Source organism: Macadamia integrifolia, chromosome 3 (assembly GCF_013358625.1).
Source record: "Macadamia integrifolia cultivar HAES 741 chromosome 3, SCU_Mint_v3, whole genome shotgun sequence".
NCBI lineage: Eukaryota > Viridiplantae > Streptophyta > Magnoliopsida > Proteales > Proteaceae > Macadamia > Macadamia integrifolia.
The window spans coordinates 8,322,096-8,348,857 of record NC_056559.1 but is presented as its reverse complement, the minus strand read 5'-3'; the positions used below and the strand labels follow the sequence as shown (position 1 = coordinate 8,348,857).

At 38.7% G+C, this 26,762-nt stretch overlaps 2 protein-coding genes across 2 annotated transcripts; one reads left to right on the top strand and one right to left on the bottom strand.

The window, feature by feature from the left end:
* The first annotated feature begins 1,612 nt into the window (after positions 1 to 1,612).
* LOC122073800 (protein FAR1-RELATED SEQUENCE 5-like) lies at positions 1,613 to 3,275 on the top strand. The gene is made up of 5 exons (XM_042638434.1): positions 1,613 to 2,110; positions 2,233 to 2,375; positions 2,535 to 2,717; positions 2,759 to 2,822; positions 3,183 to 3,275. Exons 1-5 carry the CDS (start codon positions 1,613 to 1,615, stop codon positions 3,273 to 3,275), a joined length of 981 nt encoding a protein of 326 aa, XP_042494368.1.
* Positions 3,276 to 11,226: 7,951 nt separating this feature from the next.
* On the bottom strand, positions 11,227 to 19,017 carry LOC122073799. Its single transcript, XM_042638433.1, has 2 exons — positions 15,567 to 19,017; positions 11,227 to 11,972 (listed from the first exon to the last, which is right to left on the bottom strand). Exons 1-2 carry the CDS (start codon positions 19,015 to 19,017, stop codon positions 11,227 to 11,229), a joined length of 4,197 nt encoding a protein of 1,398 aa, XP_042494367.1.
* Between the last annotated feature and the right edge of the window lie 7,745 nt (positions 19,018 to 26,762).

Below are 26,762 nucleotides of genomic sequence, written 5' to 3'. Positions count from 1 at the left end.
CTATCCTTGAGTTTTACATTTTCAACTTTTTTTTTTTTGGCAGAAATTTCATTCGCAGAGTTTTCAAGAGGTAAAATGTGATGCTCCCTTAGTTTTTATTTGATCATGGATTTCTATCCTTGAGTTTTACATTTTCAACTTTTTTTTTTTGGCAGAAATTTCATTCGCAGAGTTTTCAACCCTGTAAAGTGTGATGCTCCCTTAGTTTTTATTTGATCATGGATTTCTATCCTTGAGTTTTACATTTTTAACTTTTTTTTTTTTGGCAGAAATTTTATTCGCAGAGTTTTCAAGAGGTAAAATGTGATGCTCCCTTAGTTTTGGTGGAATAAGTGGTTGATTTGTGCTGTTCTCGCATCACCATTTAGTATTTCCTATTTTGTTTTTAAATGACAAACATTTGTCTTCAAGGATCATCCTTAGATTGAGCTACTGGTGCTAATTTAGATGATGTATGTGTTCTTAAATCTCATTTTACTTCTGTTATTTTCTTGTTTGTTTTGTGTTCTCGTCGAAGTAAGCTCATTTTCTTGCTTAGGGTGTATAATCCAAATTTTAAACCATCCCACTAGATCATTAACCTCTTTGAAACAAAAAATTACCTCCGTTATCATAGAGTGAAGCTCCAAAAATAAGGGGACAGAGCTCTGTATATCATCTTATGTTTACAAACAGTAAAATATACATATATCATCTTATAAAACATTTTCATTATGTATTGGTCAAACTCAGATAAACAAACTATATCTCTAAAAATATGTTTGGGTGAACCATTACAAGTTAAGTTTTTCAGTTACTTTCTTTTCTAACTAATGTAACCTTCATTCTTATTCTTTGACTGGCTATAAGATCCATATTCTAAGAACTATGGTCTATTACATCCAATAATGTAGTAGTATCTAACGTATCATTGTTTTTATTTGTTTTGTATAGTATGGAGAATGCTTGTTTGAATGATGCGAGGGAACCTCAGGTTGGTATGTTATTCAATTCAGAACAGGAAGCATATGATTTTTACAACAGTTACGGACGGGCAATGGGGTTTAGTATTAGGAGACACACTGTGAATAAAAGCAAGAAAGACAAGATGACTATTACGTCAAGGCGGTTTGTTTGTTCAAAAGCTGGGTCTCGGCAACCAGACAAGCGAGACAACAATGTTACTAACCCCCGAGCTGAGACAAGAACAACTTGCAAAGCACAAATGGCCATATGTTTGGGTGGGGATGGAAAATATATGTGTCGTGAATTTGTGGAGGAACATAATCATGATCTCCATACTAATTCAACAGTTCATATGATGCGTTCACAGAGGCATATGTCAGACATACATATGTATGAAATTGATTTGGCTGATGACTCGGGCATTAGACCTAGATTCACAATTGAGTTGATGGGTAGGCAGGCTGGTGGGATCGAGAACTTGAGTTGTACGACCCAAGATGTTAGGAACTACCTCCGTACTAAAAGAATGAGTTCCTTATCATATGGTGAAGCAGGTAGTTTGTTGGATTACTTTGTTACTCAAAGTAGGAACAATCCATCTTTCACATACTCAGTTCAGCTGGATAGTGAAAAATAAATAACTAATATATTTTGGGTTGATCCAAAGATGATCATTGATTATGCACACTTTGGAGATATAGTCAGCTTCGACACTACATTTCGCACCAACAGACAGTGTAGGCCGCTTGGGGTGTTTGCTGGATTTAATCACCATAGAGGATGCACTATATTCGGGGCCACACTTTTATATGATGAGACAGTGGAATCTTTCAAGTGGTTGTTTGAGGTATTTGTTGAGGCACATGGTGGAAAGAAGCCTATAACTATCTTCACGGACCAAGATGCTGCTATGACTATAGCATTAACAGACATGTGGCCTCAGACGTGGCATGGGTTGTGTACATGGCACTTAATGCAGAATGGCATTAAGCATTTGGGTAATATGATGAAAGATGGCTCCGGGTTTCTTAAAGATATAAAGAAATGCATATACCAATATGATGAGGAAGAACAATTCGACAGAGCATGGTCTAGATTGCTTAGTGAAAATGGTGTTATGGATAATGCATGGTTGAGGCGCATGTATACACTTAGAAATAAATGGGCAAAGTGCTACATGAAAAACACATTCACATTAGGTATTCGAAGTACACAACTCCGTGAGAGTTTAAATAGTGATTTGAAGTATTATTTGAAGTCAACTTTGGATGTTGTGCAATTTTTAAGCACTTTGAGAGAGTTCTTAATCAGAAGCGTGGCAATGAGTTAAAAGCTAAATTTGAATCAAGAAACAAGTTGCCACAACTAGCAAATTCAATGTCAATTGTCCAGAAACAAGCTGAGGAACTTTACACTCCTACAATTTATGCGTAATTTCAAGAGGAATATAATTGGATGACTGTTTGTTGCATCAGAGACCGAACTGATAGATTTCCCTTCATTGATTTTCGAGTTGGGATTGTTGATGTAGAAGGCGAATATCAAGTATGTTGTAACCCGCTTGCTGGAATTATAGGTTGCACTTGCAGGAAATTCGAAACAGATGGTCTTCTTTGTTGCCATTGTTTGAAAGTTTTAGATGTGCTCGACATAAAGCGTATTCCTGATTCCTACATTTTGAAGAGATGGACACGGGGAGCAAGAACTATGGTAGTTAATGACAATAGGGGGAAAGAAATTGAAGAGGATGTCAACCTGGACCGTACACAGCGGTATAGGCATATTTGTCATGAATTTGTTCAAATAGCATCAGAAGCTACTACACATTTGAGGGTTACGAATTGATGAAAGATGCTGCTAATGAATTAAGATTGAAGGTTGGTAATATTAGAATCAACCCAGCCGATTGCCCTGATATGCCAATATTGCATGATTTCTCAACTGACGTGTATGATGGGATACGTTTCAAACATAAAGAGAAAAGTAAAGGTGGAAGAAGGCTAAAGAGTTGGGTCGAAAAGCAAGGCAAAAAAAAAAAGAGTGGAGGGCCAAGTAATAATCAACAACTACAAGAACAGCAACCAACCCCTGCCTCATACAATATGCAACTGTTTGATAACATTTATCTCGGTTACATGTCACTTAGGGTAAATACTTTTAGTTAGTTATGTTGTTTGCTGCATTTTTCATTTTCTTATATGAATCTGGATTGCCCTAATTTTCAATGTTCCCTGCAGGAGTCTATTTCCCATATGTCATCTCAAGCATCTGCAGTTCATCAATCACAAGCATCTGCAGTTCATCAATCACTAGATGAAGATTGTATTTAGATTCATTTAATGAGGAACATTATTTATTTGCTATTAAATACATTCAGTTGATGAGGAACATTATTTATTTGCTATTAGATACATTCAGTTAATGAGGAACTAACTTTTTTTTCTTTTTTGTGATTGCCAATACATCCAGGATATTAAGCATATTTTTATTGATGGATTAGTCTATAATGTACTAACCAATTTTTTTTGTAGGTAAGGAGTCTTTAGCTCAAAATGGTAGAGCATCTGGGCTAATGCCCAAGTTATGGTGGTTCGAATCCACCAAGACTTTGGACAATGTAGGTTTGCTGTTATTTTTTTGGGTTGTGAATGAGTTCAGATTTGATGGAGTCTGTGCATGGTGAAAAGAGGTATTGATATGAATAATGATTTACTACTCAATATGTGCGTATCTTTGATAGAAGATTGAAACTATTGTCAGAAAAGAAATAGAATAATAGAAGTAGCACAGCAAATTGATGATTAACTAAAGAGTCTATTCTACTGAAATGTTCTGAAATCTAGTTAAACTGCTAAAACAAAGATCTAACAACCATCAAATGATTGTCAATGGTTTGTTTTATTTCTAAACATCTAAATAGCCTAAATCTAGTCTATTCAAATCTCTTATTAATTAGTTCATCTGAGGTCTGTGCATGCTCCATGCTCTCAACTTCAAGATTTCCACAGCGTCAGTCCCATTGTTGAAGGCAAACAAGTGTGCATCCTCATTAGTTGCTAGAGATGGATAAACTCGAGATGTGATGCATGTCTTCCCTCCAGCTCCAAAACTTTCCACAACAGAATGATCAATCTCTGTATACAAATACAATCCATGATTATAAAGAAACAAGGAAAAAGAAAATAACAATTCAGAAAAGACCCATAATGCTCATAACAGCATATGCTTGTCTTTAGCTTTGTAAAATCTGAAGAAAACTGATATGTACTCCTCTAGATTTTTGGAAGCCAATGTCAGCAGACCAAATGGTCCAATGCCACCTTGAACAGTAGCTCCCTTTTGGCCACAGAGTTGTTGGGGATCAACCCAAGTAGGAACAAAGGGCTCAGCCTTATCTAAGAGTTTCGATTTCATTGATCGGCCATTGCAACAATTGCTTTCCAGATTCATCAAGCCATACTTTCCTTGGAATTGTTTGTAGAAAAGATAAAGATTTGTACAATAACAATCTGTTCATCAGCATCCTTCCTGATTGTAGAAATGCTGTCTATAACACTGCAAAGGTTAGTGAAAGAGACTATTTTTGTGGGAAGTTCCATTAGCTTCAAATCAGTTTGTTGCATTATTTCAAATACCCCCTGTTCCATTAGTGCATCGTGGTTGATTTTTCAGAATGAAACTAGATCAGTTCATTATATTATCATTTTTCAGAAAAAAATTATGCAGCAGAACATGCTGAAATGGCATCTCATTGTTTTGTTTAAACAGGTTGGAGTTCAAACATCACAGATGGAAATGTTGCCCACCAATGCTGAGTTGCTGTCCTGGGCAATGTATGACGAGGATGTTTCTTCACTTGATGACAATTCAGTGACGACTGCTAATGGTCTTTTGGAGCAGATAAATGTAACCAGGGATACAAGTGATTATCTGTGGTACATCACTAGGTGTTGTTGATTGACTTACATTGGTATGAAAATTCATGTGGGAGTGGAAGTATGTTGAAATTTTGGTATGATGACGCATGCCTTCAGGCCGATTGCAGCAGATAAGGAGGGCCACTTGCCGTTGTCAAGGGAAATCAGGTGGTGTGGAGCCCTGTAATTTGAAGAAATGTTAATGATGTTAAATTAAACTCTTTATATATATTTTGTTCCAAATGCTGTGCAGCACTAATGTTGATCCATCTAAGCCTGATTCTAGGAGTTGGATAGCTTCAATGGATGGATGGTACTTGTTCATATTTGATTATTTATGGCTCCTAGTTTAATTAGTGGATGAGTTGGAAAAGCTCTTTTGTTGAAGAAGATAAGGAAGGTCTGTACCTAGGAAAGTGAAATTTTGTTGAAAATTTGTAAGATGAGTGGTCCTTTTCCCTTCTATGGAGAAAACAAGCCTTTAGAATCATTTTAAACCATGGAGAAGTATTTCTTGGTTTAATGGTCTCTATTTTAGATACATGTGCTAGGTCTGTTGCATGTGTAATTGTCCCAGACTGCATTTCTGTTAAAAAGGCACATGAATAATTATTTTTAGAAAACATGACTTGGTCCAATTGGTGCATCAGAATAGAATCCATTCCAAGTTCTAGGGTTATACCATTATCATTTAGGTTCCTCTAGTTCTATCTATACAAAGTCACATGTGGTATTATCTGCAGTGGCCAACTATGGTTCAAATAAAATGTGCTTATGATCCCATCTGAAAGTTGCGGGATCAGTCCCATCTTGCATACTACAACAGTGAGAAATCCAAAACCTCAGATCAATCACATGAGACTTTCCAGAGTCTTCTCAGGTACATGAAAAAACAATAGAATTATTTAGGGCCCTGTTCAACTCATAGCCAAATACTGTACATATTTCTGAAACTTGACCAAGTTGCGGACATGAACAAGGATTTTTCCCTTCATAATGTAAAAGCAAAGCTTTTTATTCATGCACATCGTCTGGGTTAAAGAATATTTTTTTTGCATTGTAGACCATTGAGATCTGAGACTTTAGGAGCCATTTTGAAGGTCTTCCTGAAATGCTCTTGAAAATTTCATTGTCCAGGTCATGAGGGGGATGCCCAATGGTGAAGGACCAAATCTTGTAGAGATAGAAGATTGAATTGAAGCTGTGGAAAGATTCCAATTTCATGAAAATGAAGAACTGAGAAACATGACAAATGGATAAGTTCATTTGCACTTTTGCAAGGCTATGGGCTTGATGAGAAGAAACAGCGTGACTGACAACTGATCGGCACCATTTTGTGTCTTCCCATTGCAGCTCCCTTCCTCTGGCTGTTTATGTCGGTAAGACCTCCCTTCCCACCCATGTACACAGTAATCCATGAAGGCTATGCATATTGAGGGAGAATTTGAAATGAAAAAAGGCTAATGCATAACAAGCCTACCTGGTCCAGAAAAACATTAAGATACAATTAATTGTGAATGATTTATCATCTTTAGAGACAAGCAACAAATTCAAGGTGCTTATGGGAAGGCTTTTCATTAACAAACAAAAGTTAATAATCATCCGAACAGGAAAAAAAATTATGAAATCTTACATAAACTCTTGATCTTGTATTTACTCCATACATAATATGAAACACCACTTTAGTACTATTTACAAAGCCGTTACATAAAAGACATAGCACGAGAGAATTAACACCCAAATACATAGAAAGATGGTTAAACCATAATAATGGTTGAGCAACGACTGGTCCACTAGTACTTGTTTCCGTACTTGTGGACTATAGGAGGGTTGACGAATAGCTGAGATGACCCGTGTGTTCCTATTAACACTTTCTGTTGAATAACATGTTCCTGTGTCTACAGTCTCGGTATAATTCCTTGATACTGGGTCCAACCAAATAAAACATCCCGGATGTTTTCCGCCTACCGGACATCTGTGAAATCTTTGTCCAGGATTCCGCGCCGTTTGAGAAGTTCGGATGACCATCATCTCTCCACAGCTACACATCCGTTGTTGTGCATCCATTTCTCTGTAAAATGCAATATCCATAAGAAAATAATCGAAATGAATAGCTTTCAAAGTTTCCATCATTTAATTTATAGCAAGTGTAGAGTGGAGAGTGGAGAGTGGAGAGAGGAGACACCCTCCTCCACCTCCACCATCTCCACTATCCATTCACTTGACCAAACTCATCATCTACCTTCCTTTCCTTCCTTCCTCCCTTCCCACATCCTCATTTCCTGATCACCTGCTTTACCTCCTAATTGGCCTTGCAACTCATAAACTTATTTGTATAAAGCTTCGATACTTGGATGGATTCAACAAACAAACAATACAAGAGATCTTCAGAAAAAAATAAATAAACAAACAATATAAGAAGCTTCCATATATGGTCTCCTTCATGGAATAGCATAATATAATGTCTTCCACCCATGTTAGCCTTGCTTTTAGGGGGCCACAAATGTCTTCAAACACCTAACTTAGGAGATACTATGAGTTATTAGTGCTCTTAGTGCCTTGCTGAACCATAGCACATAGTTCCAGTAACATCAAAGGCTGCAAAAAAGACAACAGCGATACTACTGGAAAGTAAGGTTTCAATATTACCCATACCAAATCCTTTATATAGACATCACATGAAGAATGCTAGCTATACCTGACTCTAAAGCAGTCAGAGGTTACACAACATTTTGAGCTACCAGCTGAACCAGTTAAAGCTGCAAAACCAAAAAGAAAAAACCCCAAATTTTGTTGTCTCAAAGCTTCAGATCTTAGGCTTGGATTTCTGGAAGAGGGACTCTTCCAAGGAAAAATGCTTCCAGAGTTTTTCTATATTTTTTTGCAAATAGTCAAAATGGCATTTGGGCTTCAACTTTACAGAGGGCCTTCCAAAATTGACCTCCATCTATCACTTATGTTGCTATGATAAAAATAAGAAAGGTTCCACTTTTAACACTGAACAAATATAGACAGAAATGTCGTATAGAGAAACTCATTTCCATGCTTCGTTATGCTCCTCTTCCCCTCTCCTCTGTTCATTGTTACATCTTTTCCTTACTGCCCCCTTTCTTTCTCCATTTTCCTTGTCCCCAACCCACCCACCCCACCAAAAAAAAACAGAAGGAACATTTGATTGGTCCTTTATATACAAAAATTATGAATGTCTTTTTTCTGATTTTTTTTTTTGATTTTCTTAATTCCTATTTGACAGTACTCTGTTCCTCTCACCTTGTAAAGGGAGAATGATTGCAGGGGAAAACAACAAGACCAGAGTTCCTCTGCTCCTCTGCTCCTTTGCTACACGAAAAAAAAAATAAAAGAAAAACAAAAAGGTAATTAACAAGGAAGCTTCTTGTTAGAGAGTGAATAAGAAAATATCTAGGGTTTAAAAAAGAGTGAAGAGAGAAGAGAAGAGGAAAGTAAGTTTTAGGTTTCATACCTTAGGGTGATCGAACCAGTGTGCGCGAGAACCAGCAGGGGGCTTCGTTGATGTTCAAAATCTCTCTCTAATTCGAGGCAACTGAGAGAGAGCGATATCAATGCGTAGGAGAGAGAACAGAGATTGAAGAAGTGGAACCAAAGGTTGCAGGGGCTTCGTTGATGTTCGAACACGCTCACTATTTCAAGAACACGCTCACTATTTCAAGAATAGCCGAGAGAGGGAATGAGAGAGATAACAGAGGGTGAAGAAGAAGAAGGAGAAAAAGAAGAAGAAGAAGAAGAAGAAGAAGAGAGGAGAAAACAGATTTTAAGGGAAAGAGAGGTGATCACGGGTTGGGTTGGCTCAGCCCATCTCTCGGTCTGGTTCACAAGGAGTAAACCGGTTTTGGTAACCTCAACCAACCCTCTTAATCCTGACCGTTGGTGATGCACCATCCACGTGTCGCTCGCTGCACCTAGCAAAACATGGAACAACAGAAGATCAGAACAATAGAGGATTTTTATCCCAAACTCTGCCCTCTTTCATGAAGCAAAATAGTGACATAGTACTCTCTTAGCTAATTAATGATTGTTTGGATTAATGAACATTCAATAATTTGGATGACAACCACTTGGCATGTCCTTTCATATGATTTTTCCAAACGGATATAGACTGGTGGGCCTTTGGGTTTGAAAAAGAGTATCTTACTAGACACTCTGTCTTTGGCTTTACTTATGCAATTATTTTACTCTTCTCTGATTCCTGAACAGGAACAACATTGGTTCTTTAGCATTTTGATGATTTCTGTCTCTTCTTCTTCTTTTTCCTTTTTCTTTTTCTTTTTTTTTTTTTTTTTTTTTTTTTTTTTATGGGTGGAGATGGATAAAATTAACTGATGAAAAGCATATTTACAGCCATTGGCCTTACACGAATCGGTCAACCTGTCTACACATGATAGATAGGTCTTCCATGACAGAGCATTTGCAACAGTAATTATATCACATAGAATAAAATGTATGGATTAAAAAAAGAGAGAGAGAGAGAGAGAGAGATCATGCACATCCTCAAGTATAGCTAAAATTAAATCTAACCCCATTTCTAACATTAATTATTGGATTTTTTTTATCCTTAGTTATGTCCTTGTTGTTTTGATTGTCATTGTCTGAATAGACCTTCAGAACATTATACTTTAAAATCCAGGAGCCAGCCTATCCTTGTCATTTCTACACTTTCCAATCTTGACATGCATGGGAGTCTCTGACTTTATTAACTAAATCTCAGGTTGGGCATATGGTATTCTCATTGATGTTTTGTTTTATTATGTGCAGATTATGATGATAGAAAAAAGCATTAATGCGAAACCGAAATCTCCTCAATAGTCTAAAATTAACCAAAGAGAAGAGATAGATAGTAGTAGAAATCTGTCGGGACTCTACGGAAATGCCTAATATGGTGGTGGACTTAAAACTTTTTGTGTCCACTGAGCTCTATCCCCCCATTTTATTTTCTTTTTTTGTTGTCTAAATCTCTTGTTTTGGCTTTTTTTTTCATCTCAAGCAATCTAACGATATGGTTCTTATGTTTAAGCAGATTTCTTATCTTGCTATGCATAGGAGGTTACTATTTTTGGAAACTGGTATTGATGTGGCTGTAAACAGTTGCTTTATCTAATGATATTTTTTTTTTCTTTCACCAAAATATATATATATATATATATAAATACTAGTCATACTACTAGTAAAAGGATGTACTTCAGTTTTTTGGTGTACTTCTCAATGGGCCAAAATACCCTCCATTTTTATACTTTTAAATGGACCAAATTACCCTCCCAATGCATCCATAATGGGATGCAAAGGAATGATTTGTGTCCAGAGACATACCTCTTCAAGTTCGGATCATTCGTGATTTGTAATATTAAATTTTTTGGATAAGACTTTCTCTTGTACATATCTCTCTCTCTCTCTCTCTCTCTCTCTCTCTCTTTCTCATTACCATTCTCTCTCACTAAGCCCACATTCCTCTTTAACTTATTCTTGAAAGTACCCTAAAAAATAGTGATGACTATGAGTTGAAATTGGAAGGACACCATGTACAATCGGTATTCCAAAATGTTTCTCTCTCTATTTCTCCCATACACAAATGCACGTAGTGACATATGTTAGTTGGTTGAGAGAGAGAGAGAGAGAGATCCACTTGTTACCACGTTTGCTTGAGGCATATATGGCATCAACTTTAAGATTGCAAAACTAATCTTACCTCGTGTTGTATCGTTTTGACATCTTAGCTAGTAAGAATAAAAATAATTAAAACAAACCTCTGCTTGTTGAAGGCGAGAGAGAGATATGGACTTTGAGCCTCATATAATTAGAGGATGATGGAGAGTTTGATTCCTGGTTTCAGTGTGTGGAAGATCTAGTTACTAATTACATAAACCTTAAACAGAACCTTATTTTATCTTATTACATGTGTTCGTAAATTTTTTACTCTCTCGAATGTAGCGTCAATGGTTAATATGTTAAGGTTAGAGAACACTAAGTTCCAATGGTGGTTTTCCTATATTACTCACCAAAGACCACTTTAAACTCTCTATGCTCCATACATGAGTCTCTTAATAACTTGTCTAGAGAATGAAAGAAATAGTTCAGAATCCGATGAGAAGCTAGCTGAAACTGAGGGTGTTGTAGAGAAAGTGACATTACACAGTTGCTGAAAGCAGATAAGTCATATATTATTTTAAAATTTGATGATAATTGGTTGACTTAAATGCAATTCAATCTTCTTTCATTCATTGCCAACAGCCAGTCTTAAAAGTTGGATAGTAATTAATTTAATTTGTCTAATTAATATCCTAGGCTATAATTTAATATCATATAAACTTTTTTTTGGTAAAGAACAAATTTATTAATGGTGATAAACATGTGTACAACCATTAGATTCAGACTCACAAAGTCTGAGAAGCCAAGGAATGGAATATGGCCAATCTGTTAAACATATGATAGATAGGGCCTTCCGTGCCAGGGCATCTGCAACACTATTCAAAACCCTTGGAATACAAGTGAAAGAAATGGAAGCAAATAAAGCACGCTGCTGCCTAATATCAGTGACCATTGTTGCCACCTCCAGAGATGGTACTTGATTACAGTCTTGAAGTAAATTAACAATCTCCTTGCTATCTGATTCTACTTGAAGATGTAGATATCCTAAAGGCAAAGCATGAAATAAAGTAGATCTAATGGTCAGTGCCTCTTCTTGAATTACTGAACTTAGGCATTGAGGAACCGAGATGGCCTTAATCAGCCATCCAAACTGGTCTCTGAAAATAAAGGCCAAACCACCTTCCGAAGTCCCTCGAGGAAGCGTCGTGTCACAATTAATTTTGATATAACATGGAGCTAGGGGTGACCATTTCGCAAATGGTGCATGAAGAGACCCGCCCACTGCCACATTCTGTTGATGATCCCTTGTATTAGTTGTAGTGAATTCAACATATGCCTTCTCCACCGTTATCACTTCTTGTGGAGTCCATATCTTGACATTGAAAACTAGGTCATTCCTTGCACGCCATAGATACCAGCAAAGGAAAGATGCTCTAGAAAGCAACTTATGAGCAAGCTTCTTATCTGATCGGAACAGAGCGTCCCAACTTCCTAATCATTCATGGAGCAATGGGATATGGTCTGATGGGGGCGAGTATGAAAGGCTACTGTCAAACCAGACCAAGCATGCAAAAGAGAACTAAGCAAAATATGATCTATTGATTCCTTCTCTGTGCCACACCTACAACATGAAGGATCAATTGGTACTTGTCGAGAATGAAGACCCTCCCCTAATGCTATCCCTTGCGAACAAGCTCTCCAAATGAAGCTTTTAATTTTGGGGAGAGTTTTTATAGCCCAAATTTGATTCCAGGTTGAGTCTGGGACATGATCCCATTGGTGAAGGAGGGAAGATGATGCACCTGTAGCGGTAGAAGCTTGGGCCTCATTTGAGAGCAACTAGTATGCCATTTTAACTGAAAATAGGCCATTCTTTGAAGGACCCAAACTTGCTTATCGTCTCTCTGATATAGGCTCAAATTTATCTTAAGAATAGCCTACCTTGTATGTGGTTGAAAATATTGTTGCAGTAAATCTGTCCTCCAACATCTAGAGATGGGATCAATAAGCTCTGCAACTGTGTTCAGATGGCAACCAGTTGGCTTTGGCTCTTGAATCTTGAACTTGGAGAGAGAAAGTACCCATGTGACGCCCCGAAACCCGGCCTAGGGTTTTGGACATCAACGGTCCACAGAATTTGTAAGTTGTAGGCGATAATGAATCGGAGTAGCATCCACACAAACATAAGTGCAAGCAAGAGTTAACTAAACTAATATAATATTAAAATTCAAAGTTCAATTATCTAATTCAAATCTCAAACTCAAGGTAATGTTAAATTAAATTATGTCTTCAAAATCTAACTCAAAGTCTACATCATTTAAAAATAAAAATCATTGTCTTCTTCAAATCCATAAGCAATGTCCTCTTGCTGATCAACAATAGGTTCAACATTCACATCCTCTCCATAATAGTCCTCACTAATGTCATCTACAAGTTATGAAGGTAAGTCTCTAGGAAGAAACTTAGTGAGTAGAACCACAACACTAAACAAATTTGAAATCACTATCATACAACTAATATCAGGAAAGACATATATAATATAATATAAAAAATTTTAAGAAAACAAAAGAGCAAGTATACCACACATACTTACATTGCTACATTTGTATTGTTGTATAAGTACATATGATGACTTAAAAGAAACAAAACAATGAATTTATAACATCACCCATGAATGGTCAATGTGTTATTGTACCACATTGCCTCTCCTCAACAGATAGAAACTCGTAGAAGCTATCTAGTGTCCAACCTCCCAAAGACCAGGTCATACCTCCCAAAGGTCAAGTAACAATTGGTAGATCCTATCGAGGGTAAGTTGCATCATCTAGTAGTCCACAGTTCTACTAAGGAAAAATTCAATGAACCAATCTTCACCTCAACATTATAATGCCAATGTTGATAAGACGAGACAACAACAATAAAGTCATCCAATAACAAAAAATATATATATATAAATACAAATAAGTTCAGAATTCAAGTGTAATCAATATTCTCATTCCACCCTAATCAGTCTCTATATGAACATAATATCAGTTTTAGTTTTAGTTTTGTAAAAGTAATCAAAACAACAACTACAAATAACAAATCAATGATAAAGGAAGTCTCACATTCCTCTTCAATCAAGGCTAGTAATTTAAAGCATCATTACTAAAACAACACATCTCATACATCAAAATATTAAATTTATGTAAACTAGTGTTTTTTAAAATATGCACAGACAAAACTCATGTGGTATAAGAATCATGTAATGCACATATAGTCCATTCAATCTTAATCGCAACTTAACACATAATATTAGAAACTAACATTATGTAATTAATGCTCCATTTTGAAAATTCTGCTATTTACATATAATGCAAATCATAGAACAAAATTCAATTTGTTTCCTCATTCTCTCATATACATAACATTAGGTTTGCAAAATCATATTTTTGATGACAAAACAATCATAAAATCCAAGGTTTAGAATATATCTACTGGTCATAAAATTCTCTTTCGGATAACACTATAAAAATAAGTAAGTTAGGGTAGAGGTTCCACTCACCTTGATGTCATTCCCAAAATTCTGACCTTAACCTATTCTATCTACTGCTATAGAATATATAAAATAAATACCTTTGGAATCCAAATAATTTAAAATTAGATTCTATTGAAACCTAAATCATATATACAAGCCTCATAAGTAAATCACATAAAAAAAATTCCTCTTATGTTAGGTATCAATCTCCCTAAAAAATGATCTTCAGACTGTAACAGATTCTGATCACCAAATTTGAAAATTTGATTAACCCACTTTTCCGAACTCAAATCACTTCTAAATTTTTCAGAGATTTAGAAGACTCATGAAAGTTTATACAATAAAACAATCATATTAAAAATCTAAGTATATATTCCTCCGTCAATATCCCCATTCTCGGGTATAGAAAACTCCCTTGACAGTGACCTATTTGAGTATATGAATATTTTGGTATATCAAATCAACTCCAAATTTAATGAAAATTTTAGAGGATCCCTTAAATACATGTATATACTTTCAGTAATTATTTTAGATTATAAAATAATATGTAACTATTTTCAATAATATGAAAAATCTCGAACTACTGTTCTACCTGACCCAGAAAATATTGTTAACATATCAAAATCTTATTTTCTCTCTCCTCAAACCCATAATCCAAAATCCAAAACCTTTAAATCATGATTAATCCCCCAAGTAGAACATAATAAAGTAATTAAATCATGCTAAGAACTCTTACCTTGAAAATCGTTCGAAATCTTGATTTCTTTTCTCCTTTTTGTTCTTCTTCCTTCTCCTGTTTCTTCTCCACAATACATTTTCTTTTTCGTTTGATTTTCCTTAAATAGAGGGTGAGAGGCAATAGGGTCTTATTTTCTACTTCTATTTCCCCTCCCAAAGTCATAACCAACTCTATCTCTACCTTTCCTACTTCGTCTTCAACTCTCTATCTTCCTCTATTCTAGTCACAATTGATTTCCAACTCTTTCTCTTACTTTTCCTACCTTATCTTACTTTATGCTCAAGCCTATCCAAATTTCAAAAGAAAAGTCCCAAATTTATTAGAGAATCCTTCATTTTTTTTAATTATTAATTAGCAATAATTAGTTAGTTAGGATTGTTAGTTAATTAGGCCTTATCCACTTTTTTTTTTTGCTAAAGGATTAATATATTAAGAAGAAAAAAGGATTACATCATAAAGAGGAAACAGGGACAGAGCAGAGACCCTTAGAGCCGCTAACAAACTCCACCTTCGGCATGGCCATCAGCAGAGAAAGAAAGCATCACCCTAGGAGAATCTAAAGCTATGCCTGCCCAGGATATCATTTTCTACATAATCAGCAACGTGTCTTGGGAAAGACACCGAGAATTCTGAGTTCCCAGATTTTGAAGCCTTTTTACAAAATCAGCAACGTGTCTTGGATTTGCTTCACGAAAGCAATGGGATATCTTCCAAGGGATTGATTCCAGGAAAGGGATAGCATCCAACCATCTTTAGAGGATAAACCACGGGATATGGTTCCTTTGGATCGCCAAAACAATCGCTGCCGAGTCAGATTCTATCCACATACCCCTTGCACCCATCGCCTTAGCCATCATAATACCTTTCATGACTGCCTCAACCTCTGCTTCATAAGACTTTTTTATTCCCAAAAAAATGCTAAATGAGTCACACACCTGGCCATCATTATCTCGAACAATCCCTCCTGCCCCTGCCCTTCCTGGATTTCCCAGAGAGCTGCCATCCACATTAACCTTTAGCCAGTTTGGTTGGGGCTTACACCAGTGAACTTCGAGGGGGTGAGCATGCTTGTAAGACCCCACAGTCAAACCCAGTTTACTGCAGAAAATAACATCAATTGGAGCTTTCACTACCCCCTTCAGCTTCCCTACGCAAGAGCCAAGCTCATGACGACTATATTCAAAAATTTGCATCGCAGCTCTGTACTCATTGTCATGCCGACGTCTGTTCCTTTCCCACCAAATGTTTGCTGCAATAATGGAAAAACCCATCATCCAGGGAGTTTTAAGGTTTATAACTCTAGCCTTTGCCTTCCACCATCGAACCAGGTTGTCAACTGACTGGTGCTGCTGCCACTTAACCTCAAAGCACTCAACAAATGTTTTCCAAACTTTGGTCGTGAAAGGGCATGTGAGGAAGATATGATTAATATTTTCTTCAGCTTGGTTGCAGAGAGCACACCTGGAAGCAAGATGGATCCCCTTCTGTCTGATTTGCTCATCCGTTGGGAGTTTGCCATGAGCTAGACGCCATCCTAAGGTAGAGATCCTAGGAGGTAGGCCTTTCCGCCAAACCAGAGAGTACCAAGGGACCTTGCTAGCTGTCCTTCTGATACCCTCCCATGCCGAAGAGGTAGAGAAAGACCCCAGAGTCGACAATGACCAACAACAGGTATCCACTAAGTCACCTGAGGGGATTTTAATCCTCTTAATTTTATCAAATATTCTGATGAGCTCCACCGATCTCACCTCAGGGATCACCCATTCTCCACCACGAATAAAGTCACCCACCTTAGCATTAAATCTAAGAGCAGTCAAATCCATTATCTGAAGCTCCTCAAGCACTGATTTTGGCCCCCACCATTTGTCCTTCCAAAAATTTACAAGATTACCATTCCCGATAATCCATCTTTGATTCTCTTCCACAAAGCTCCAGACCTTTTTAACCCCCGATACAATGGAAGATGAAACGCCTTTTTTGAGGCTGCCATCATTTTTAATAAATCGAGCCTTAAGGAAAGAACTGGCCACCGACTTCTCATGCTTGATTCTCCATACTAGTTTGCATAGCATTGCTTTGTTTGTGTCTCTGAGCCTCCGGATACCTAAGCCTCCTTCCTCTTTAGGCTTACAAAGGGCGTCCCATTTTACTGTAATTTTTTTTGTAGATTCTATCTCACCCGTCCAGATAAAATTCCTCATCCACCGTTCCATTGTTGCTAACAGGGAAGTTGGCCACCAATAAATAGCAAAACTATGGTTAGGGATACCTGCAATGACCGATCTAACCAATTCTGTTCTTCCTGCCAAAGACAATAGGTTGCCTTTCCAACCCGCTAGGTGCCCCTTCACCTTGTCCATCACTGGCAGAAGGGCCTCTTTCTTCACTCTTCCCTTAAATATTTCAACACCCAAGTATCGAGTCGGGAAGTTATAGATCTGAATTCCGAGGGTATCAGCAATGACCTGCTTTCGATCTGGAGCAATCTTCCCGAGGAAGAGTTTACTTTTCTCTAGGCTAATGCACTGGCCTGAAAATTCTTGGTATTTCATCAAGAATTTTTTCAGGGTACGAACATACCTCAAGGAGGCGTTGGTGAATATGAAGATATCATCCGCGAATAGGATATGCCCAGGAGTGGCAGCGCCTCTTGGGCCATGGATTGCCTGTAGCTCCTTGCACTGAACCAGACTCGACAGCCCTCTAGATAGAACTTCTTCGGCTATAATAAATAGCATAGGAGATATAGGATCACCTTGTCTTAGCCCGCGCTCCACCCCGAAGTAACCCTGAGGACCTCCGTTCACAAGAATAGATATTTTTGACGATATCAGAATTTGATGCAGCCAGTTGATCCAACTATTGGAGAAACCAAATTTACTCAAAACTTGAAAAATGAAAGACCAAGAAATAGTATCGTAAGCCTTCCTAATATCAATTTTCAGGCCAAGACCCCCACCTCTGGTCGCTGAGAACATTAAATTTGCTAACTCAGATGCCACAGAGATATTATCATGAATCAACTTCCCCTTCTGAAATGCACCCTGCTCTTCTGAAATCAGCCGAGGAAGGAGAGGTTCCAGTCGCATCGCCATAACTTTGGAAATAATTTTGCAAAAGAAATTGCCCATGCAGAGAGGGCGAAATCTATCCAGTGTGTTTGCTCCCTCCACCTTTGGAATAAGGACCAGGAAATTATTATTGACCCCGTGGGGCATGTATCCAGTGCTAAAAAATTGTTTCACCGCATTGCACACTTCCACTTCCACTAAGGACCAGCACTTGCGAAAAAAAACACCAGAGAACCCATCAGGGCCCGGCGAGCTATCCGGGTCCAACTCCCACACTGCCCTCCTTATTTCTTCATTTCCAGGGAGGGAATCCAACATATAACAGTCCATTTGGTTAAGGACTTTTGGGATATTATCTAGTAAATCTTCATGGGTCTCTGTGGGAGCTTCTTTATGAAAGCGCTCAAAAAAATCGACAATATACTCCCCTATCTGATTTTGCCCTTCCACCATGGTACCGTCCGGCCTCTTGAGTGCTCTGATTGTATTTTTGTTTCTTCTCATTTTGACAGAAAGGTGAAAATATTTGGAGTTTCGATCACCAACTTTCAGCCATCTAATTCTCGCCTTTTCAGCCCAGATTTTTTCATGATTTTCCAAGGCCTTCACCAAGCCGGTCTTCGCATCAGCTTCCAAGGCAAACAAATGGTCGTTCATCCCTTCTCTCGCAATCTGGTCATGAATTTGGTTCAGGACCGTCTTCGCGTCCTCAAGCTCTCTATCAATGTGAGGGAAGGCTGATCTCGCCCAGGTCTTCAAAACCCCTTTCAGCCGCTTCAATTTGGAAGTGAGAACAGCAATAGGTGGTCCTGCAATCCATTCAGACCAAGACGATGCCACCACATTATTAAATTCCTCGTGGTCCATCCAGAACTGATGGAACCGAAATGGACAGTTTAAGGGGCGCTGACTAGCAATTGCAGTCATCAAAATCGGTCCATGATCTGAAGCTATTCTAGGCAAAACCACTTGAGAGGAGTCTTGGAAAATGGTCAGCCATTGCTCATTGCAAAAGCTTCTGTCAAGCACTGCAGACACATTACCAGTTTTTCGATTGTTGCTCCATGTAAATTTTCTCCCACTCGAAGGCAACTGCGACATGAAGCAAGAGTCCACCATAGCACTGTACTCCGCAGCTGACCCCATGCTGAAGTTTCCTGGGCCCTTCTTTTCATGAGACTGAAGGGTAGCATTAAAGTCACCAACCATTGCCCACGGAGTGGGAGTGGTAGGAATATCCGCAGCCAAGTCCAACCAAAGATCTCTTCTCTCCGCCCTAAAACTGCTAGCATGGATGAAGGAGACTTGCATTTGGGTGAGGTCCCAAGTCAGAGCAACCGTAATATGCTGAGAGGATTCTGAGATCACCACCGGACAACCCAGATTTCTTTTCCACATAATCCATAAATTTGAAATTCTCCCTGTTCTATTGTTAAAAATAAATTTATTGAAAAAACCCAACTTATTAAAAAATAAGTTTGGAAAATCACTCACAGAGACCATTGGCTCGGCGATACAAAGAAGGTCTGTGTCCTTCTGATTAACTAAATCTCTCAAGGCGCACTTGCCGACTGCCTTCTTTATTCCTCTTATATTCCAAAAGAGAATCTTCATAAATTACTTCCTGATATCATCCTGGCGGTCAGACCTCAAGGCCTGCCCCATCGCTGCATTAGCTTTTCCCCTCCGTCTAGCATCATCATCAGCTCTTGTGAGAGCTTGGTCAAGCTCTGCGACTTCCCGGTGGTGAACAATTATCCAGCCTGCGTCCAGACCAGACGGAGATATTTCTGTAAGCACGTGCTCAGAGCCGCCCCATTCCTGCCCTCGGCCACTCCTTCCTCCTCTAGCCTGCTGTCGGCCTCCACGACCACCATTATATATCACTTTACTCTTGCGAGGGCGAAGAGTTCTAGCAGTGTGAACACCTTCCACCTCAGTCACTCCAAGTCCAGAAACGGATTCATCCTCTTTCATGTCTTTTCTACCTTGCACAGATTCCAGCGACACTTTTTCTGAAGAGTAATTTCCTGACTCTCCTGAGTCGGATTCAGACCCATATCCACACCCCAAAGGGTTGTCCACCATGGTCGGTTCATGGGTATTCCTTTCTTGAGTGCATGGATCATGTAGACAAATTTCCAGGTTGTATTCATTCAAAACGTTCTCAGGAGAACCTTCTATATTTGACAGATCCTCCATCGTTGGCATATTATCTCTAAAGGGGGAAATATCTTTAGGGAGAGAGGATCTTTTATCTCCTTCCATATGAGAAGGATTGCGATGGATCTCGCCGGAAGCCATGTCCGCACCACCCTCTACCTCCACCGCCTGTAAGTGTCTAGTAGAGTGACGTTCAGCGTCATCCATGTCTGCATGAGTTCGGTTTTGATTCTTCTTGGCTCTGCACTGCTCGGAAGCATGCCCTAACTTTTTGTAAATAATGCATCTCACTATACCATCTTCATACACAATCCGTTGTTTGAACCAGAAATAAACCTCCTTGCCCGGCTGTTTCCTTTCGACCTGGATTTCCTCCACTCTGGTGCCGCTCATCGGCACTTCCACCAGCACCCTAGCATAACTCCCCATAATACCATGCAGCGTCCTACGATCCACCTCCACTGGCCTTCCTGAGGCTTTGGCCATGGAGAAAAGAATTTTCTCGTGCCAATACTCCATGGGAAGTTCTGGATATCGTATCCACACCAGCTTGGTCCGAATAGGGTCCTCATGAATACTAAACTCCGGCCGCCATCATTGGAATCTAATGACTTGCCCTTTGACTTTGACGGGACCTCTTTTCCACATCGAGGCCATGTCTCCCTCGATTTCAAATCGGAAAAGAATGAATCCTTTACCCAACGGCGCAAGGTTCACCTTACCCTTCAAATTCCAGACATTTTTTGCATCAGTCCTCACTTCATCCATCGAGACAAAGCGAAAATTAACCCGCCCAATCAAAGCATAAGAGAAAGATTGTAATTTCTCTTCGTACACCTCCTGAGGAATAATGATCTTTATAAGGGTTCCATCATGTATCGGATCAGGAAGATCATCTATGTTCGGCATAGTTTTCTTCGCTGTAGCTGCGTAAGATTGTTTGCTTCCTCCATTGATCACCTCCTCCGTAGGGTGATTCTTTTCAGCTAATCCACCAGAGATGACATTGTCAGTTTCAGAGACCGGCGGAGGCAGAGAGTTTTGCTCCGGTCTCCAAAAATCAGTAATCCTCCGTTGCTTCCCTCTATCGGGTGGTCGATCACAAATCCCCCCATCCCGCTCAGAGCTTCTCTCTCCTGTGTTCTCCATTTCAGCCCGTCTCTTCTATTGGAAGAATTTAATTGCTGGAAAAAAAAAATTCATATGAGTCCCAATCACCTGCCTTCTTAGACAACTTGGGCTTAGGTTGTGTGTTGATGCAAAATGGCAAGGTTGTAGCATACGCATCTCGGCAGCTGAAAGACTATGAAAAGAATTACCCCACCCATGACTTGGAGTTAGCAAAGGTCATTTTTTCTTTAAAGATTTGGCGGCATTATTTATATGGGGAAAAGAGTGAGATCTACAGCGATCATAAGAGTTTGAAATACTTTTTCACCCAAAAGAAGCTGAATATGAGACAAAGAAGATGGTTGGAACTGATGAAGGATTATGATTGCACCATCCATTACCATCTGGGGGAAGGCCAATGTAGTGGCTGATGCATTGAGTAGGAAATCTCAGACTCTATCCCTAGCAGTCTTGACGGTGAATGAACAGCTGATTGAGGAAGCTAGAAGAATGAATTTGGAACTACTAACGAATGAGGTGGCTGTGACCTTGGCTGCACTTATGATACAACCATTGTTAGTGGGGAAAATCCAAGCCGCCCAAGTACTAGATGAGGATCTTCAGAAAATAGTAAGTGATATCAAAGAAGGAAGACAGAAAGATTCAAATTTCAAGTTGACTAAAGATGGGGTCCTCAAGTTCAAGGATAGACTTTGCGTACCAAAGGATGAAGAGATGAGGGAATTAATATTGCAAGAAGCTCACAGTTCACCCTACTCCATCCATCCTGGTAGTACAAAAATGTACAAGGATTTAAAAAGGTCTTATTGGTGGTGTGGCATGAAAACTGACGTAGCCACCCATGTAGCCAGGTGCTTGAATTGCCAACAGATCAAAGCACAAAGGCAAAGGCCACATGGCTTATTACAACCCCTACCCATACCAGAATGAAAATGGGAAAACATTACCATGGATTTTGTCACAGGATTGCCGTATACTCAGAAAGGGAATGACACAATCTAGGTAATTATAGACCGACTGACCAAGGTGGCCCACTTCATCCCTATGAGAATTACTTACTCCATGGAAAAGTTGGCTCAATTGTATGTTGACAATATTGTCCGATTACATGGTGTACCGGCAAGCATTGTCTCCGACCGTGATACCAGATTCACCTCCAACTTCTGGAAATGTCTACAGAAAGCAATGGGGACGCAACTGAATTTCAGCACGGCATTTCATCCACAGACAGATGGGCAATCAGAGAGGACTATACAGACCCTAGAGGATATGTTGCGGGCTTGTGTATTGGATATGAGCTATAGCTGGGATGAGCACTTGTCACTCATAGATTTCTCCTACAACAATAGCTACCAGGCTACTTAGGCATGGCACCTTATGAAGCCCAGTATGGTAAGAAATGCAGAACGCCTTTGTATTGGGATGGAGCTAGAGAAAGGAGATTGGGAGAGATCGCTACCTTGCGATCTCACCGGAGCTCCTTCACCTTGCCATATCCACCTCAGTGTCGAATTGAAACAGGATGTACCCCTTCCCCATGGGTGCCATTCTAACATTGCCTTTGAGATTCCATGATTTCTCAGCCTCTTTTCTAATATTATTGATATAGCCAAATTGACCTCTTGGTGGGGGCAATGACACGTGTCACCTCTGAGACACGTGTCCTCCGCCCGACGAAGGTTCCAAGAAATCACTCACGCTCAAGCACGCTCAATCACTGAGGCAAGCTCACAAAATCACGCGGGATCACGTCGTCTGCATGAAGGGAATATTCCCCCCCAGAAGGATGGACGTATTCGAGTGGGACTCTAAGAGGGAAGAAGGTGGACCCGAGAAGGACGCGGGGAAGGAAAGGGAAAACCCTAAACCCTATGAGTTATATAAGGGGGGCCGAGAGGAAGGAAGAAGGTAAGCTCTGATACCCTCACCATTACTCCCTTATTGAACTGTGCGGCCGACCTTGACTTGAGCATCGGAGGACTAACCCCGGACAAAGTTCCGGACCTCCGTCGTCTGTGTTTGTGTAGGTTCGACTAGCGGGATTTTTTGGCAGCAACAATTATCAAGAGTGATGAATCTAAAATTAACCCTTCCAATCAAAGTGAATCTGAACCTCAGGAGCCTCTCCTCGTACGCGTCTTGGGGAATAATTATTTTTGTGAGCAATCCAGCATGGATCGGCTCAGGAAGTTGCCCAACATCTAGAATCACCTTCCCTACCACCGTAGAGTAGGACCTCTTCTCAACAGGTCTATGGTTGCTCGGATCATCAGAAATCCTCTCCTTATGTCCTCCATTGATCTCCTTAGGCCGACCCTCTCCTACTCCAATCTGCACTGGTGCAGTTCTAGTCGGAGATACTCAATAATCAGAGGTTGCTTTCCACAGTCAGGTGGCCGCCCCTTCGTCGAATCTCTCACAGGCACCATCCTCTCTTCAGCCTCTTTTCTAATATTGGGTCCTGTTCCTGAATAATCCATTTTCTCTAAATCCATCTTGCCATTGATGAATTCTTCTTCCCAAGTTTCCTCTGTGATTCCCTGGTAGTTTGTCTCCAAGGCTGTAAGAACTTGAGAATTGGACAACAGCCTTCTAATCCCTATAAACACAAATCAACCATGAATACTTAGAGGAAAATGGAAAAGATAGGTAGTGATCAAGAATGCTTGTTTCTTTGTTGTTATCGAGTATGTGGAGAACCATCACAATAAACAATGTAACAAACGGATGGCAAGTTTAAAGCAGAACTATTTCAACACTCCATGGGCATTCTTTTCATTCCTTGCTGCACTCATCGTCCTCATCTTGACGGTGTTACGGACTATTTGTTTCATCTTAGAAGTTGTATGGACCAAAACATTAACTAATTATTTATTATTTAGTAGATGTATAGTTTATTGTTTGAAGTGCGAATCAGATTCTCGTACGAGACATGCTGGATTCCATGTATGTGGATCAGGATCAAACTTGATCCATCTTTTGTTGTTGGTATGTTATAATGCTTGTTCAGTCCTTTTTTTTTTTTGTCCTCTTTTTATTAAGAATGAAATGTAATAAATACTATTGTCTGTCATAAATAATTCTCTATGTTTTGCAAATTGAATTCATGCTTGGCAGAGAGCAGCTTCATCGGCATAGCAGAAGACAAAGGCTTCCTCTCTGTTGCAAACATTGCACTGGATCTAATCGGGTTGGGTCAGATCTGGGTCAAAAAGCAATCAGGAAAGCCATGTTGAAGCTCATGCTTTTCTCTTCATTCTCACCTTCCACATTGCCTGGGACGGTGTTCAGTACTGAAGGTAGCACTCCAACTTACTCGATGATGGACGAATTGGAGAGGATCTGGATCCGTTTGGCCATGATCCTTCAGCATCCAACTGTGCCCCATGGAAACCCAAAATTAAGATTTTTTATTTCATAAATAAACTTCTAACCAAAAGCATAAAAATCAGAATGCTTATGCTCTGTGATCCGTGGGATTGTTCTTCTCACTCTTGCTTACTTTAAAATAGTGTCTTGTTCTTCACTGTTTTCGTTCTGTTCTCATCACTTAGAACAGTGTATCAGTTTCTGTTTTATTCTCAATATTTTTTTCTGAGTTACTTAGTATAACTTGCAGACTTACACTTAGGATCTAATGCAACCTTTCTGATTAGGGGGTGATTTATTTTAGATGTATAAACATAGGTCAACCTATACTACTAAGGCCACTTGAAAACCTTAAGGGGAGTATCTAATACGACTTCACCCTGCGTACTAAATTCTTCTACATCAATTAGCATGTGTATCGAATTCTTTTACATCTTCAAGAATACTATAAAAAGTCATGAACGATTTACTTCAACAAAGAGACATACATTGTGCAAGATTACTATGTCTACTATACATCAAAATTGTTTTTACCTTTTGATATAAGTCTTTTTTTTTTTTCGCTAAAATTTATTTCATAAAATCAAAAGAGGAAAGAAACATAAACAACCAAACAACAAACAAACATGAAACCACCCACCTTCCTATCCGCCCACCTTTGGCATTGCCATCAGTAGGAGGAAAGAAAAGGCACTAATTAAATCTATAATTTGGTCTGCCCTCAGCATCTCTAGAAAGGACGTCCCCAATGTGAGGCGGATGCATCACATCGGCTGCCCTCAACATCTCTATAATTTGATATAAGTCTAATATTGCTAATTTATATTTACTTTAAACAACAACCCACCCAACCCCTAGCCTTCCATCGCACCCCTCCTCCCTTTGAAGTGGAGATGGAACCGAGTTCAACATGAGGGGGACAACAGGACTTGGGGCTGCCCTTCACCTCTGATCCTTGAAGATGCAAACCGGAAGGTTAACAGTGATAAAAAATAAAATAAAATAAAAAAATATATAAAAAAATCAATGGCTAAGATGTAATAAAATTAAATCAACGGTCTCGCAAAAAAAGGTGTTATTGTATCTTGGAGTGGATGGGGTTGGGGCAAGTCCCAAAACCGTAGAAGACCGGAAAAAGACAGAAATAAAGTGAGTGACATTACATTGTTATCTCTTCTAATGGTCTTTAAATGCATTTGATGATATGTTTTCAAATTAATCTGAAAAATTCCCCACACGCACAATACAGTATATTATATGGCAACTCATAATAGAATATATTATGTCCCGTGGACTTAATTTTGGACTCATGTGCTACCTAAACTTGTAGAAGGAGGAAGAAAAACTCACATTTTGACCATGTCAATGATTGACATGAGCAGTCCCAACTCCCAACTATTGAATAGATAGAAATAATATTGAATTTTTATATTAAAAAAAAATTATATGTAATCATTATCACATATGATTTTAAGAATAACTTTTAATCACTTCATATTTTATTATAAAATTTTATTTTACTTTACATCCAAAACCTTTGCTATGATATGTAAAATAAAAGTTACATGTAAAATATATCATTATTAAATATAATTAAAAAAATTAAGTAATGTATTACATCAGATTATGGGGTAATGATTACAAATATTTATTTTTTAAAAATATTGAAAATTTTATTTCTTTGAACAATGGTCCCCAGTCCCTACCATTGGAATTTTTTTTTTTTTTTTTACTTTGGATTGCTATTCTAACTCCGCCCCACCCCCCCCCCAAAAAAAAAGAAAAAAAGAAAAATTGCATGTAGAATTTTAATGGCCTAATATATCATTTGGTCACCTATTATATTACAATAACGTCCGTGACCTTTTTCCAACTAAATGAGATCGACTATGTGGATTTGATAAGGTCTAAAATAATAATATAAAGAAAGTAACAGAAAAATAATAAGATGAGGTAAAAGAGGATGGAAAAAGAAATCAAAGCAACATCACAGGAACATCCCCTATAAGAGGTTGGCTGCATAGGTCCTTATTTTTCACATAACTCTATCCAAAGTCATACTAGCTTTGAGCCTGAACACCATATACATATCTTTTCTCACCATTTCGTCAATAGTCATTTTAGGCCTACCCCAATCTCCTTTGGCTCTATCTAATTGAATTTGGTCACTCTCCACTATCGGGACATCTATAATATTATATATTATAATTTTTTATTTTTTATTTGTAAAAATAGTCAAAAAATTTATGTGATCCCTTACAAATGATTTGAACTAAAAGACATGCTATCCC

What these genes read in the sequence shown, in the direction of transcription:
- LOC122073800 (XM_042638434.1), top strand. Translation starts at nt 1,613, where the DNA reads ATGATCATTGATTATGCACACTTTGGAGATATAGTCAGCTTCGACACT. An exon ending in ATACACTTAGAAATAAATGG is followed by an intron (nt 2,111 to 2,232) that starts GCAAAGTGCTAC and finishes GCAATTTTTAAG; the next exon opens with CACTTTGAGAGAGTTCTTAA. An exon ending in AACCTGGACCGTACACAGCG is followed by an intron (nt 2,718 to 2,758) that starts GTATAGGCATAT and finishes AAATAGCATCAG; the next exon opens with AAGCTACTACACATTTGAGG.
- LOC122073799 (XM_042638433.1), bottom strand. Translation starts at nt 19,017, where the DNA reads ATGGTTGGTGACTTTAATGCTACCCTTCAGTCTCATGAAAAGAAGGGC. An exon ending in TAAGGCGATGGGTGCAAGGG is followed by an intron (nt 11,973 to 15,566) that starts GTATGTGGATAG and finishes ATGAATGATTAG; the next exon opens with GAAGTTGGGACGCTCTGTTC.